General features: G+C 34.7%; 1 protein-coding gene across 4 annotated transcripts in view; it reads right to left on the bottom strand.

The window, feature by feature from the left end:
* MARK1 (microtubule affinity regulating kinase 1) overlaps positions 1-14,215 on the bottom strand; it is a 118,456-nt gene that overhangs the window by 39,747 nt on the left and 64,494 nt on the right. For all 4 annotated transcript variants that reach the window (XM_032872957.1, XM_032872955.1, XM_032872956.1 and 1 more), the window contains exons 4-7: positions 11,873-11,921; positions 10,744-10,809; positions 6,928-6,998; positions 2,155-2,211 (exon numbers count right to left, since the gene is read on the bottom strand). In XM_032872957.1, coding sequence (XP_032728848.1) covers positions 2,155-2,211; positions 6,928-6,998; positions 10,744-10,809; positions 11,873-11,921 — 243 coding nt within the window. The remainder of the gene's footprint in view (positions 1-2,154; positions 2,212-6,927; positions 6,999-10,743; positions 10,810-11,872; positions 11,922-14,215) is intronic.

Genomic DNA, 14,215 nt, shown 5'->3' with positions numbered 1-14,215 from the left:
GAGTGCAGGGGAAACCCCATGCCCCAGACTGGAGGTAACCTCAGGGTTTTGAACACGATTTTTTTTTTTTTCCAGATTTCTGTTCATATAAGAAATCAGATGATAGGCTGGGTGTCAAACACACAGCCAGGGGAACAGTCCTCTACTTTCTCTTTGTCTGTGGAAGTGATTTCTCCTTAAAATAGAGGAAACTAAGAAACAAAATCTTGGAGCAGTAGAAAATCTGCAAGCTCAGAAAAATGGAGCCAAAGTATAGGATTTAGACTTCTGACAGGTGCTTAAGACAATTTTTTTTTTTTAAAGTAGGGTCCATGACAAGTGTGGAGCCCCCTGGGGCTTGAACTCATGACCCTGAGATCAAGAGTCAGACCCTTAGCCAACTGAGCCACCCAGGCACGCCTTAAGACAGTATTTTTAAGTATAATGAAGACCAGTGCTACAGTAACTGACAGAGGTCATGGGGAGAAAAGTAAAAAAAGAAAAATAGGTTCCTATGTAAGGAAAGATGAAAGTTAACTTTGGAGGAAGAGAGAAAAAGGAAAAAAAAAATAAGATAAATATTTTAGTTCCAGGACTTTCTACTTTCATAAAAGAAAGAAAAAAAAAAGCATACCTATTTGGCCATACCATCTCTTTTTAAAATTTATTTATTTATTGAGGGAGAGATAGTGAGAGAGAATGTGCAAGCAGGGGAAGGGGGAAAGGGAGAGGGAGACAGAGAATCATCAAGCAGACTCCCCACTGAACAGGAAGCCCCACGTGGGGCTGGATCTCACATCCGCAAGACCATGACCTGAGCCAAAATCAAAAGTTGGATGCTCAACCAAATGAGCTACCCAGGTGCTTCTATTTAATATTTTTAAATGAAAATGGTATATATACTTAAGGTGTACAATAATACAGTGATTTTATATACGTAGTGAAATGATTACAACAGCCAAGCTAATTAACTTATCACCTCCTCACTTAGTTATTTTTGTGTGTGTGTTGAGACCACACCCACATAGATAAATCTACTCTCTTATGCAAATTTACCAGTATTCAATGCATTATTATTAATTTTTTAATATGACACTAAAGGCTCAGGCAGCCAAAGCAAAAATAAATGAGACTTCATTTAAAGTAAAAAGCTTCTGCATAGTAAAGGAAAGCAGCAACAAAAAGGTAACCTATGGATTGGGAGAAATATTTGCAAACTCTACAACTAATAAAGGATTAATATCCAAAATATATAAGGAACTCATACAACTCAGTAGCCAAAAAAACCCAACCCCAAACACCACAATTAAAAAATGAGCAAAAGTCCCTAAACATTTTTCCAAAGAAGACATAAACGTGGCCAATAGGTACATGACCCAATAGGTACAGGACAGGTACGTTCAGCATCACTGACCATCAGGGAACCATAAATCACAACCAAAATCAGGTAACACTTTCCACCAATAAGTATGGCTACCATCAAAACTATAAAAGAGAACAAATCAGCAAAACAAATGGGCACCCCGGTATAGCTGGTGGGAATGTAAACTGGCAGAGCCATTATGGGAAAAACGATGGAGGGTCCTCAAAAAACGAAAAGGAGAACTGCTACCCAATCCAGCAATCCTTCTTCTGGGTGTTTATCCTGAGGAAACGAAAGAGGACCTTAAAGAGATACCTGTGCTCCCATGCTCACTGCCACAAACTTTTCTTGACTGTCTCAATGTCTTATTCCAAAGTATGCTAGTTTATACTCATCACATGCATTTGATGTTTGCAAAAACATGTGAGAGACTTCCTGTTTCTCTGAGCTCTAGTGTGGAGAATGGACACGGGCAGACCTGCCACAGACACACCAGTCCTGTGTCTCCACCTTGCTTCTGACTGAATGGATCTCGGGCATTTTTAGTTGGGGACGAAGTTGCACATTTACCTATTAAAACAAGCTTCTTGATAGCGAATCAAATCATCTAGCCTTCAATGTTAGATAACTTCTCATCCTATTTTCTTCATTTTCTCAGTGAAAATATCGCTTTTCATGATGTTGCTATGAGGATTAAGTAAAAACTCCTTCCTTGGAGCTCCTGGCACAACTCAGCAACCACAGAGATGGCTCCGGTATTACAAAACATCTGTTCGTGATTAAGACTTCTAGTTATAAAATCAGGGGCTTACCTTAAGATCACGGTGAACAATGCACTTTTGATGGCAATACTGTACAGCAGACACAATCTAAAATAAATATTTGGATAAAGGATGCATAATTATTTTATGGTAAAAACACTGCAATTTTCCCCCTATGACAACCTCCAAATGAGATAAATTACCAACTTAGATTTCAAAGTAGTATTAAATAATCTCCCTGTTCCTTCAGTTCTGAATAAAGTTAAAATGAGGAAAAGTTCACTTTTAAATGTGGACCGTGTAGATAAGCAGCATTCTCTTGTTAAAATATTTCTTTGTCAGAGTCTATGAAGATTTCTGTGGGCTGTTACATTTTTCTACTGACAGACATAATCAAGTGTATACAGTTTACAGTTCTGATCAATGGTTTATCCCAATGTTGGGATAAGAGCTTTGGAACACATGAACCCGTCTATTTTAGGAATTATAATCAAATGTGTCCAAGGCCTGTTTTTTAAGCGAGGCCAATTTACTAAGACCTTATCAATGGGGTATGTGGCATTGTCCTATATTTGTTCATATATAAAGAAATGGGAAAATTTTTCAGCCTTAAGATGAAACCCAATTATCCAAAAAAAAAAAAAAAAGGGAGGGAAATGAAATTTAATCTTAAGCCTCTTATTAGATCAGTCAAGCAATGTATTTTACCCTTAACTAGATTTTGTATGCAACTGGAATTTTTAATTGTTACATAGGGCTCTTCGTGGACAACGACTGAACAAGATGGAAACCAACAGTAGGAGCCAAAGATACAAGTGAGAAATAGCTTATAAAGACTTCTTCGATAGCTGTTTACTACATAAAATAGAGAAATGGAAAGAATCAGATAGCAATCAAGGAAAGAACTATTTTGTACACGTAGTTACAGCTGATCTACAGGAGGACGGCCATTTTAATGCACAGCAGAACATTCGATTTTGTGGATTCAGTTAAATGGAAACACAATATGAATGCTGAGTATTGGTTAGGCATTTACAAATGGAGATAGAAGTGAGATTTTTTAAAGTCCAAAGATGATGTGAAGTATGACCATGCAGATAAAAATATGGGTTTAAAAAAACCTTCAAAGTAGAAGTGAGGCTGATCACTCAGTACACTAACATATATTAAAATGGTTCAGACAGAAACATGAATTCGAAACAAAATCTAAACACAATGAGTAATATGTAATTCAGTTGAGTTCATTTTAATTCAAAAGTCAGTTTATTGAGTACCTGCTATGTGCAAGAAAATGTGCTGGTTGCCAGGGGAACACAAAATGAACACTACACGGACCCTGCCCTCAGGAGCTGAAAGTCTGATCAGGAGAAAACATGTACAGAACATGTAGAAGAGCAACCACCGTACAAGGCAGAATCATAGAAGCAGAGGCACAAAGAAGTGAGGGAATCACATCAAATAAATAACAATTTCTGTTAGAAATGCCTGGAGTACGGGATATTTGATCTAAGCCATCCTGAATGACAGTAGCATTTGAAGATGTGGCCATCTGGTGATGGCGAGGCAGGGGTAAGGTGGTGAAATGCACTGAGGTTAAGGCTACACAATGTATTTGAAACGTAGGTGGGAAAATGGTAGTAGTGGGAGTAAGCATTGACAGGTTGGTAAAAGTCTCTGAATTCCAAATCAAGCAGGTACTACAGAACCACTAGATGTTTTTAAGCAGAACAACTGTGAATGATTATGATCAATTTGAAGTGTAAATCCCCCCAAACTGCAGAATCGTATAACAAATACTTGTATTAGTCTCCTTAAGCAATATGCTTTAAAATCTAATATCCAATTTCCATTAAAACACATTTATTTGCCGGGAGATATACACACTTACATGTAAATATAATGCATCTTAATGAATACCGTACAAGGCTAATTTTAGTAATCCTGGTTTTCAAGTCACTTTGTCTTGGTAACAGTGAAGCATGTTACAGATACATGACTTGGTTATAGATACATGGATACATGCATTTCAACATTAGACAGAATGGTCTCCATGAACGCAGTCCTACAGGCATTTCTGGGATAAAAATCTCCTGAGTGTTAAAAGCTTAAAAACGAAAGATAATTAAGAGAATGCTCTGTATCAAGCATTTCATTCTCCCCAAACTCTATGACCTCTGACTTCTATCAATTAAATGTGGTGGCTTATAATGTTGCTAAACTTATCCCACAGGGTACAATTTCTGCCTTCTATCTGATTCACTGCTAGAGTCCCCATGCACAAGCCTAAACCTTATTGTATTGTTCTATGGCCAGATCCCCCCATTCCAAACATTCTGTACCTCATTAAGTAGGATGTAGAAACTTCCTTATGACTCTTCCTTTAAGGGTCTTGAAAACATGATTTACAATCAACCCTGCACTGACCCTAAATTCAGACCTGTCAGTGTTCTGCCATGAGGTGCAAATGTTGGGCTGCTTTGCAATTAATTTAAAATTGAGTCAGGAATTGCCAAGCCTTAAGTAGTAGCCTTGATATTGGAAGAGTTGAATCAATATTGTAATTTTCTTTCAGGTCCTTCGAACATCAGGAATGCAGTGGCACTGCACGGTCCATGGGTACTGAAGTGCTCTTGAATTGTCTCTGGCTGTATCCAACAGTAGAGGCAAGGACATATATGTGTATACACTTGATAACACAGTACATTCCTAAACTGTTTATATTTTAAAAAATAATTTCATGATACAGAGCAAAAAAAACCAAAAGTGTACATTTATCTTCTTCATTACATTATAAAGAAAACCAGGCACCTCAAAAGCAAATTTAAGAATAAATATAACCCTTTGTCAAATGACTACTAAATGGTGTATGTCTGCATCCCTGGTTTTTAAAAAGATGAGTGAGTTACCTTTTTAATTCCAAAGGAAGACATACAGATAGTACATACATTTAATATTTAATAAATAAGGAAAATATTTCCTATTATATGACATTTTAAATAGCATTTGACACTCAACCTCTGCAAAACGAAGAGTATTTCAAAGAATAATTCAAAATTCATTTTTAAAAAAGAGCCAATTTGTAATTATTTGGATCTTTACGAAAACGTCTGTGTTCCAGCCATTGGGAAAGATGGGCAAGTTTACTCTAACAGCAGGCATTGTCACCTTCTCTAATTCCAGAGCACCCAACACAGTTTTCTCCCTACAGTATTTCAGTAAATAAATACAGCCGGATGACTAAAAAGAACTAGGGTAGTAGTGGATTCCAGGGGAAATATTGAACATCAAGTGTAATTTTCATGCTGGTCGGCTCCTAACTACGACTGCGTGACTGATACTGAGAGAACAATGACATTGAAGGTGATGACCAGGGCTTCAGTCAAGGTGAGCCTCCATCCCGGGACCGGAGAGGACTGAACAGGAAGTGGCTGAACCCCACGCAGGTCTTCAACATTCCATCCTCCTTACCGGTTGTCTTTAGATTTCAGGTATTTTAGGATGAAGTTTCTAGGAATCTATTCTGAATCAAAGGGGTATGCCTATCTTTGGTACATAGCATCTCACAAATTATGTTCCAAAAAGTAATAACTCTGTGAGATATCAACAATAGCATTTTATCAAACAAACTCACTTTGGGATCAATTTGGAGAATACTATGTCAAAAAAAGGTGAAACAGGTTTTTTCTTCCCTCTCCTCCAGAACTTTCAACTTTTCCTAATTGTTTCTATGTTAACATATATGTAACATCTCTTAGAGGAAGACCCTATAATCATATTCAGTGTTTCCCCAACTGATTGATCACAGGACCCCTTTAACTAGAGAATCAGTACCCACGTTTACAGAAATACTGAGCTATTTTTTTTTTAAGACTGTATTTATTTATTTGACAGAGAGAGAAACAGCGAGAGAGGGAACACAAGTAGGGGAGTGGGAGAGGGCGAAGCAGACTTCCCGCTGAGCAGGGAGCCCGATGTGGGGCTCAATCCTAGGACCCTGGGATCCTGACCTGAGCCGAAGGCAGATACTTAACGACTAAGCTACCCAGATGCCCCAGTACTGAGCTATTTTTAAATGAAATATTTTAAGTTCTCTAAGGTAAAGTTTGGGCTACAGCAAGTTGCCTGCTGAAAATTTACTTCAATAAATTTTATGAATAATTTACAATTCATTATTTGTCATTTCTATGGTAACTTATAATGTATGTTAATTACTTCATTCCTAAAAATTAGAAGTAAAATCCTGGAGGAACTTAAATTATTTTTCCTTATTTTATAATTTCTATAACAAGCCATGTTCTATTTGAACCGGAAATATACACATCTTGCCATAGTCTTCTACTACATTTATAAGGTTTTTTGCCCACCTGACTAAATAAAACTGACCACAGTCTTTAAATCTAAAAGGTATGAGTTCTAATACCAAGACATCTTTAATGACAAAGGAAAATACAGTAATGTCTTTAAGCACTATGCATATATACTAAATGCATAAAGCTAATAATACTTGATAATAATTATTGGGTAAAGGATTAAGTATTTCTTTTCTTTCTTCATCTATATTTCCAAAACTATCAATGAATTAATGACACTCACCTATAAACATTTCACTATCTATGATCATCTAAAAATAACCATATGCAACTATCTTAAATTTAAATTCAGGAAAGACAGATTTCTTTTTCAGTTTCCCATTCTTAAAAAGTATAAGAAAGCAGGAATTTTTCTTTTCAAAATACCATGTACTCTGAAGTCCAATTTGTGATATTGTCCATTGTATATCACTAAAAACATTAGCAAAACAAAGTTAAAAACTACTTTCCATACCTGCCTAAATTTTGCACGGGCCTCTTTTTCTTTCATTCTTCCATGGGCAACTAAGTAATCAAATACTTCACCTGAATCAGAAAGGTAAAGCAGGCAGTAAAATATACATAAATTTTTCAGTTAACAATATAAACAATGTCAAGTTTTTGCCTTGTTTTTAGAGAAGCTTTGGCCCACAATTTTCTGCTATTTTTATGTAAATCACAAACTATTACATGAAGGGAAAAAAGGGAAAAACTACACATAGAATTGAGTATCTGTAGCAACTTATGATTTAGCAAAACTCTTTTAAAAATAAGTCATAAAAACATAACCGAAAAAACTTGCTTTCTGATTTCAAGTATTACACAAAAATACAGTCAACTCTTTATTATCCATTCTAATAAAGGGAAGCCACAGTACGAGCAATCAAAAAATTCCATTTGGCTTTGTATTTGGAACCTACATGTCAGACAAAGTAACAAAAGTCATATTACGCTGGATCTCTCTCTCTTTTAAATTCTACATGTCGTGGAGTCTTGGTCAAACTCCTTCTCACTACTTCCGTTCGCATTGATTTCAGCCCCTTCCTTCCTATACTCTGACTATGCTATTCTCACAATACTCATCTCATCTATTTTGGTACTTTTAAGTACGCACACACAATTAAACCATCCTGCGTGCATCTCCCATTACTCCAAATGAGCTTCAGTTATCCTACCTGCCCTATCCCCATGAGAGAACACAAAGTGGATAGACAATACATTCTTGCTGAAATAATTTAAGCTAGAAACTACAGAAATTTCCCATTAGATCCATTACTTTACATGTCTGAAGTTTTTTCATTTTTCTTTAGTCAATACTATAAAAAAAGCAAATTAATATTTAGTTACAATATTAAAAATAAAATATCTCAGTGTAAGGGAGAAATTTATTTTTTACGTCCTTATAATATACACCATATAGATATACATGTATATTAAAAACTCGCAAAATGGGTTAAAGAGTTCTTATAAATACAGCAAAGTGGTTAAAACCCAGGCTTTAAAATCAGACCAGTTTTGATATGAACCTGGTTTAGCCCCAAGTAGTTACTGGGAGGTATTAGGAAGATTTCTTAACTTTATTAAGACCCAGTTTCTAACCAGTGCCTATCTCACATGGCTGTTTTAAGATTAAATGAAATAATGCATGTGCTTAGCACAGTGACTGGCATATAGTAAGCACTCAATAAATTATATATGTGCATCTAAGTATACAGAAAATTGTATATAAATTCAATATCAATCCTATAAATATAAGTAAAAACCAAATATGTAATGATGTATGTCAGATGAAACTAATACATCTAGAATGTCAGACAACATATGAAATCAAGCATACTTAAATGACTGAATGGGATGATGAAAACAAATGAATGGATGCTCTGGTCGACCCATCACAGTAGTTAATTCTAGATAGGTGAGTTGAGGCTGGGAAAGATGTATGCAAGAGTTCAAAAATATGGACTGCTCTTGAGTCCTGCCCAGAACGTCCGCATCCCAGGTGTTTATGAGACTTAGTCCTTCACTTATTGTATATACTGTTTGCTTGTGATTTGCTTCCCCAAAGAATGTAATCTTCTCAAGGGCGGGACTATGTCTTTGCTCACCCATGTGTTTCCCAGCACCAGAGTAACATCTGGTAAACAGAAACATTTAATAACTATTGTTTGCATTAATGAAAGAGGGAATTAACACGCCATTCCAGAGCAGCCCCGACACCTACTTTTCATAGGCTCTTTTGGATTAAATATGGTTCGGAATCATAAATGAGCTCCCTGCCTACCTAATCACCAAAGATCTCTTGCTCTATTAGTGAGCCAGAGTCAAATGATCTAAATACTCCTGACAAAGAGGCAGCTGTTTGACTCAACTCTATTCATGTCCGAGTCAATCCTAAAATGTCTAGAAATTTCAGAGGAAAAATACTAAATGTTGATTATAAAAGTTACCTTGCCATTTATAGATTAAAAAGGTAAGGAAATCATTCTAGATTTGCCACCGCAGAGCCATGATGGTTTTGTGAAAGGGTCACTGATGGGCCAGACTCAAAGAAAACTCATCACTAGGAGTTAGAATGGAATGAGAGAGCACCTGGTTTGGGCTGAATTCCAGTATACACCTCTGCAGACTGCACCCCAGGGCCCCTCCTAACTCTGCTACTGAAGGAGAGCAGTGATGACCCCATGTGCTCTCTGGTACCCCAGCCATTGCTCCCCTTCATTAGCACCAATAGAGAGTTGACTGTACTTACCATCTATCATTAAACAGCATACATGTTAATATTAACACAGCCTTGTGGTGAACCTTCATAAAATTAGAAGCGTCCACCGATTTTTAGCAGTAAGTAATTTCTCCTATCAAAGCATGTCTAGCCCCTTTCTCTAGACTTCAGATCAGTAAAAGGGAAAAAAAGAGTCCAACTGAACTAAAAATATCATCCAGGGTTCCCACGCTGACAAACTGTTATATAAATCTAACTAAAGGATAGAAAAAAAGAAACAGTTCATTATGTGGTATCTCTGTAGGTTCACTGATTTTATTATAGAACTACATTTTATGCAAATTCACATGGCTGTATTAATATATTTTTTAAATCCTGTAATAATAAACCTTAATGACATAGGTTTTCAGGTTAAGTCAAAAAACCTACATCAGAATACTTTTAGTTGAGAAAAGGCTTTGCAAAAAACCGAACCTACTAAAACTTTCAATCTGCATTAAAAACAGAAAAAGCTACTAAAATATATGTAATATTTGTAGTAAACATTTTTGGAAATCTAAGAAACAGTATAAAAATACATAGTTTGGATACAAAAGACTAGAATAAATTCTCTTTATCCAACTTACATAAAATCTGAATTACCATAAAAATCTATACACTTTTATTAGCTAAAAGGACTCAACACTAAATTACACTAAGTTCGACCCTAAGTTTCTCTATTGATTAGCAAAAAAGATAATTATTAAAAGTGGTTTAATTAATTTCAGCTGCCCTCCCTCTTATTTATTTGATTAACTTCTTAATTCTTCAACTGCTTAAAGCCTTTAAACATTCTTTTTTTAGTTATTAAATGATTTATCTCCAAAAAATTTTAAATGTGTTTCTAAGAAAGTCTTATGCTTAACACAACAGTGATTTTGAGCAGACATACCTCTCATTTGAAGGAAAGTTCAGAAGATGAAAATAATTTTCTATTATATACCAATGTTTAAAAATCACTCTTACTTTTGACACTATGTAGTGTCATAGTGTTATATTCTGCAAACACATCTTATTTCTGTCGACCCAGTCTTCTAACTTATAACATGTATAAATCAATACTTGTTTAAAGAAACATTTTATGGATTATCTTGAAAATGCATGTATATTGAGAATCTGTCATATATGAACAATCAATGAAATAAATATCTGTCCTAGAACATGCTTTTACTATAAACTTTATTAAATACATTGTGAATTTGAGATTTCCTTACAGTCAAGTGCTTCTAATCACAATAATATAATATTTAGACAAGAGAATCAAAGAATCATTGATAACAATGCAAATTTAAAGTTGAGAAAAATGTCCCTAGGCAATTTTTAACTGAGCCAAAATCTGACTTTTAAATGTAGGATCAATGGATCTTGAGAGTAAACACTGAATTTTACTTAAGATATATCACTTAAAGGTATTTTAATAAAACTATACATTCATTAACAACAGTGAAGACATAAGTGTTACAGTGAACCTTCAGGTGTTGATAATTCTGTATGTCTCATCAAAGATAACTTTTTCATCCCTCTCATCCTTACCCCCACTCGCGTACTCCATGACTAAATAGAGGGTCTTCTCTGTTTCAATAACTTCAAACAATTTTACTGAAAAAAGAAATTAGAGATATAACTTGTAATTATTAGCACATATTGGATCTGCTTTAAGTATAAATTTTCCCTAAGCCAAGGGAAAATTTGAGTATTTACTAAAAACCATTAATTATAATTTTAAACTGAAAAATTCTCTCAAGGGTTATTACTACTATGGAGGAAAACTACTTACCACAAAGTGATTTGGAACTAACTGCTGGGTCAAAAGAGTTAAGTTTCTAGGGTTAAAAAATCATTACTTTTTCTAATGAGAATAATATAATAAAAAGCTTAAAATCAGAATCACAAAATTTTAACTAAAGCTTACAAGGAGACTTATTATAACGAGCTTATCATAAAATGTTAAACAATCTTTGGTAGAGAAACAAAAAAATTCTATAATTATGTGGTGTTACAAAAGTTTCTGGTTAAACAGCTACCAAGTTATCAGACTTATGTAGTTGAAATTATTCATCACAAATAATCACATTAACAACTCTAATAAACGTAACATTTTTAAGGGTAAAAGAAACAAGTGTTAAGAAAATGAGCAGATTAAAAGAAAAATCAGTTTTTACTTCTTACAATCCAATTACTTCCTATGTACTCAATATATTTATTTGTAAATGTAGAGAAAAATAAGAACTTATGGGAATAAGTAAACTAAAACTGAAATACATTCTATTTTCTTAAAAATTCAAATTAGTGATTTTCCCTATAAACTACGGTCAAATCCAAAAGCATTTTATCAAAATTATCTGGAATTCATTTCTTATAAATACCTCAATGGCATCCAATCACTGTTTAGAACAATTTAGTAGGGAGATACAAAAAATATACATATGAATTAACCCCAAGTCACATGTATTATTTTAGTGGAGAGCACAAGACAGCAAGGTAGTAGAAAATAGCCATCTGCAGCCTTCAATTAACTTCTTTATAATCTATTTTTACCAAAAATATCACTTTCTCAGGTTATCACTCTTTTTATAAAGAACATCCTTAAAATTCTAACTTTTCAAATAGCTTCAAATTAAAGAATATACTTCATCATTAATTGTATATGTAAATTTCATACCTATATTAGGATGATTCAATATCTTCATTATTCGTACTTCTCGAAACAACTGTTAAAGAAAACAGGTAGACATATTTCTGTTAAAATTATTCACTTGAAGAAATTCATCATCTTACAAGACTCTAGGAGATCCTGGTAATGAGCTCAGAAAGAAAAAAGAGATTTGTTCCTCAGGCTCAACTCTAACTTTGCTGACACTTGATTTCCAGGACAATTTTAACAAGATGAATTCAGATGGTTCTATGTGCATGTATGTGTGAATACACCATATACCATAAAACTTAACATTTTTATTTGACTACTCTTCATTACAGCAAATAAAAGAAAAACACTGTAGAAATGAAACTAAACGATCCTACACATAATTTCTATCCAAAACCAATATTCCTTGGGGGCAGGGAGGGGAGTCCTGATTCTTTAGTCATCTATATTGGCTGATCAGACGGTTTATGAAAGATTAAATGATATAAACCTACATTAAATAAAAATTGAAAAGGAAACAAAACTATTTTCAGTAGCATTTTTTCAGAAACATAGAACAGCAGTAAAGGACAGTAAAAATATATTTACCACTTTTTAAAAAAGATTTTATTTATTTGACAGAGAGAGAGAGATCACAAGTAGGCAGAGAGGCAGGCAGAGAGAGAGGAGGAAGCAGGCTCCCCACTGAGCAGAGAGCCCGATGCAGGGTTCAATCCCGGGATCCTGAGATCATGACCTGAGCTGAAGGCAGAGGCTTTAACCCACTGAGCCACCCAGGCACCCCTATATTTACCACTTTATATAAAACCAAAGCATACTGAAAATCAGTCACTTTTTGAAACACAAATGTTAAAAATTCCATTCCTTTTATTTTATAATATAGGGCCCATTTTTTTAAAGTTTGACCTGGCATTTTTTCCCCCTCTATGTTGTCTTTGAGAACATGTTAAGTTCAAAATCAAGCGCCCAATTCAAGAAAATAGAATAAGTGATGATATTCCAAAAAGTCTTTATTATGACATATGTTTTATCAGAATAAATGTAAAGTTGATGCTTTCAGAGGTGACATTTTTCCAAGGAAGGTAGACAAATGGCCAGGAAGGACATGAAAAGATGCTCAACATGATTAATCACTAGGTAAATGCAAATCAAAATCACAGTGAGATAACACCTCAGACTCAGGATGGCCACTACTAAAATAAAAAATACAACAAAAAACAATAAATAACAAATCTTGGCAAGGATGTGGTTAAAGTGTAGGTATCTAAAAGACTGAAAGCCGAGACTCAAACAGGTATTGTATACCCATGTTATGATAATACAATGGTATTATTCACAACAGCTAAATGGTAGAAGCAACCCAAGTGTCCACCGAGGAATGAATGAACAAATTGTGGTATATCCATACAATGGAATAATATTCACTCTTAAAAATAAAAGAAATTCTGACATACACTATAACATGAAAAAACCTTGAGAACATCATTTTAAATGCAATCAACCAGTCACGGAAGGAGAAAACCATGTGATTCCACATGCATATTAGGTATCTAGATAAGTTAGTCAAACTAATAGACATAGAAGGTAGCTAGAGCCTGGAGTGACAGAGGAATAAAGGTTTATTGTTTAATGAGCACAGAGCTTTCAGTTAGGGAAGAAGAAAGTTCTGGAGTTGGACGGTGGTGATGACTGCACAATAATGTAAATGTACTTGATACCACTGTACTTACTTTTAAAAATGGTTAAAACAATAAATCTTATGTATATTTTAACACAAGTTAAAAAACAGAAATATAATGTGTTGATACGCCTCAAAAGATTTACCACCAGTGGAAAAACCTACTTAAGGCTTATCTACCACAGAAATCTTGTCCCTGCGATCCTTGATAATTGGCATACCGAAATGCAGGCAGTACGTAAGTCTCTCTCTGTATGTGTGTGTGCACATACATACATACTTATAAATAAATCATAATGAAATCTATGATCATGTAACTTTAACAATTAAAAACTGTACATCAATAAACAGAATATGAAAGCAAATGTATTCATGTTCACATAAATCATCAAGACCTGTTGACCTGACCTCCAAAATTCATCTCACCTCAGTCAACTCTATCCATCCACACCGGCAACACTGGATTCCACACGTCTCTGTAAACATCCATTCTGCAATCCCTTTTCTATACTCGATCCTCCAGTTCATTATCCACACAACACTACACTATTTCAGATCCACTGGCGGTTTCCCAGTGCCATCAGCACAAAACCCATAATCTTCAACATGGGCTACCAGGCCTTGAAAATCAAGATCTTGCTTACCTTACCATGCTTATCTCATGACACTCTAGACAACAACTA

This window comes from Lontra canadensis, unplaced genomic scaffold, assembly GCF_010015895.1.
Source record: "Lontra canadensis isolate GAN:19392208 unplaced genomic scaffold, GSC_riverotter_1.0 scaffold46, whole genome shotgun sequence".
In the NCBI taxonomy this organism is placed as follows: domain Eukaryota; kingdom Metazoa; phylum Chordata; class Mammalia; order Carnivora; family Mustelidae; genus Lontra; species Lontra canadensis.
Note: the sequence above shows the minus strand (reverse complement) of the source record. Positions and strands in the feature narration are given on the sequence as shown.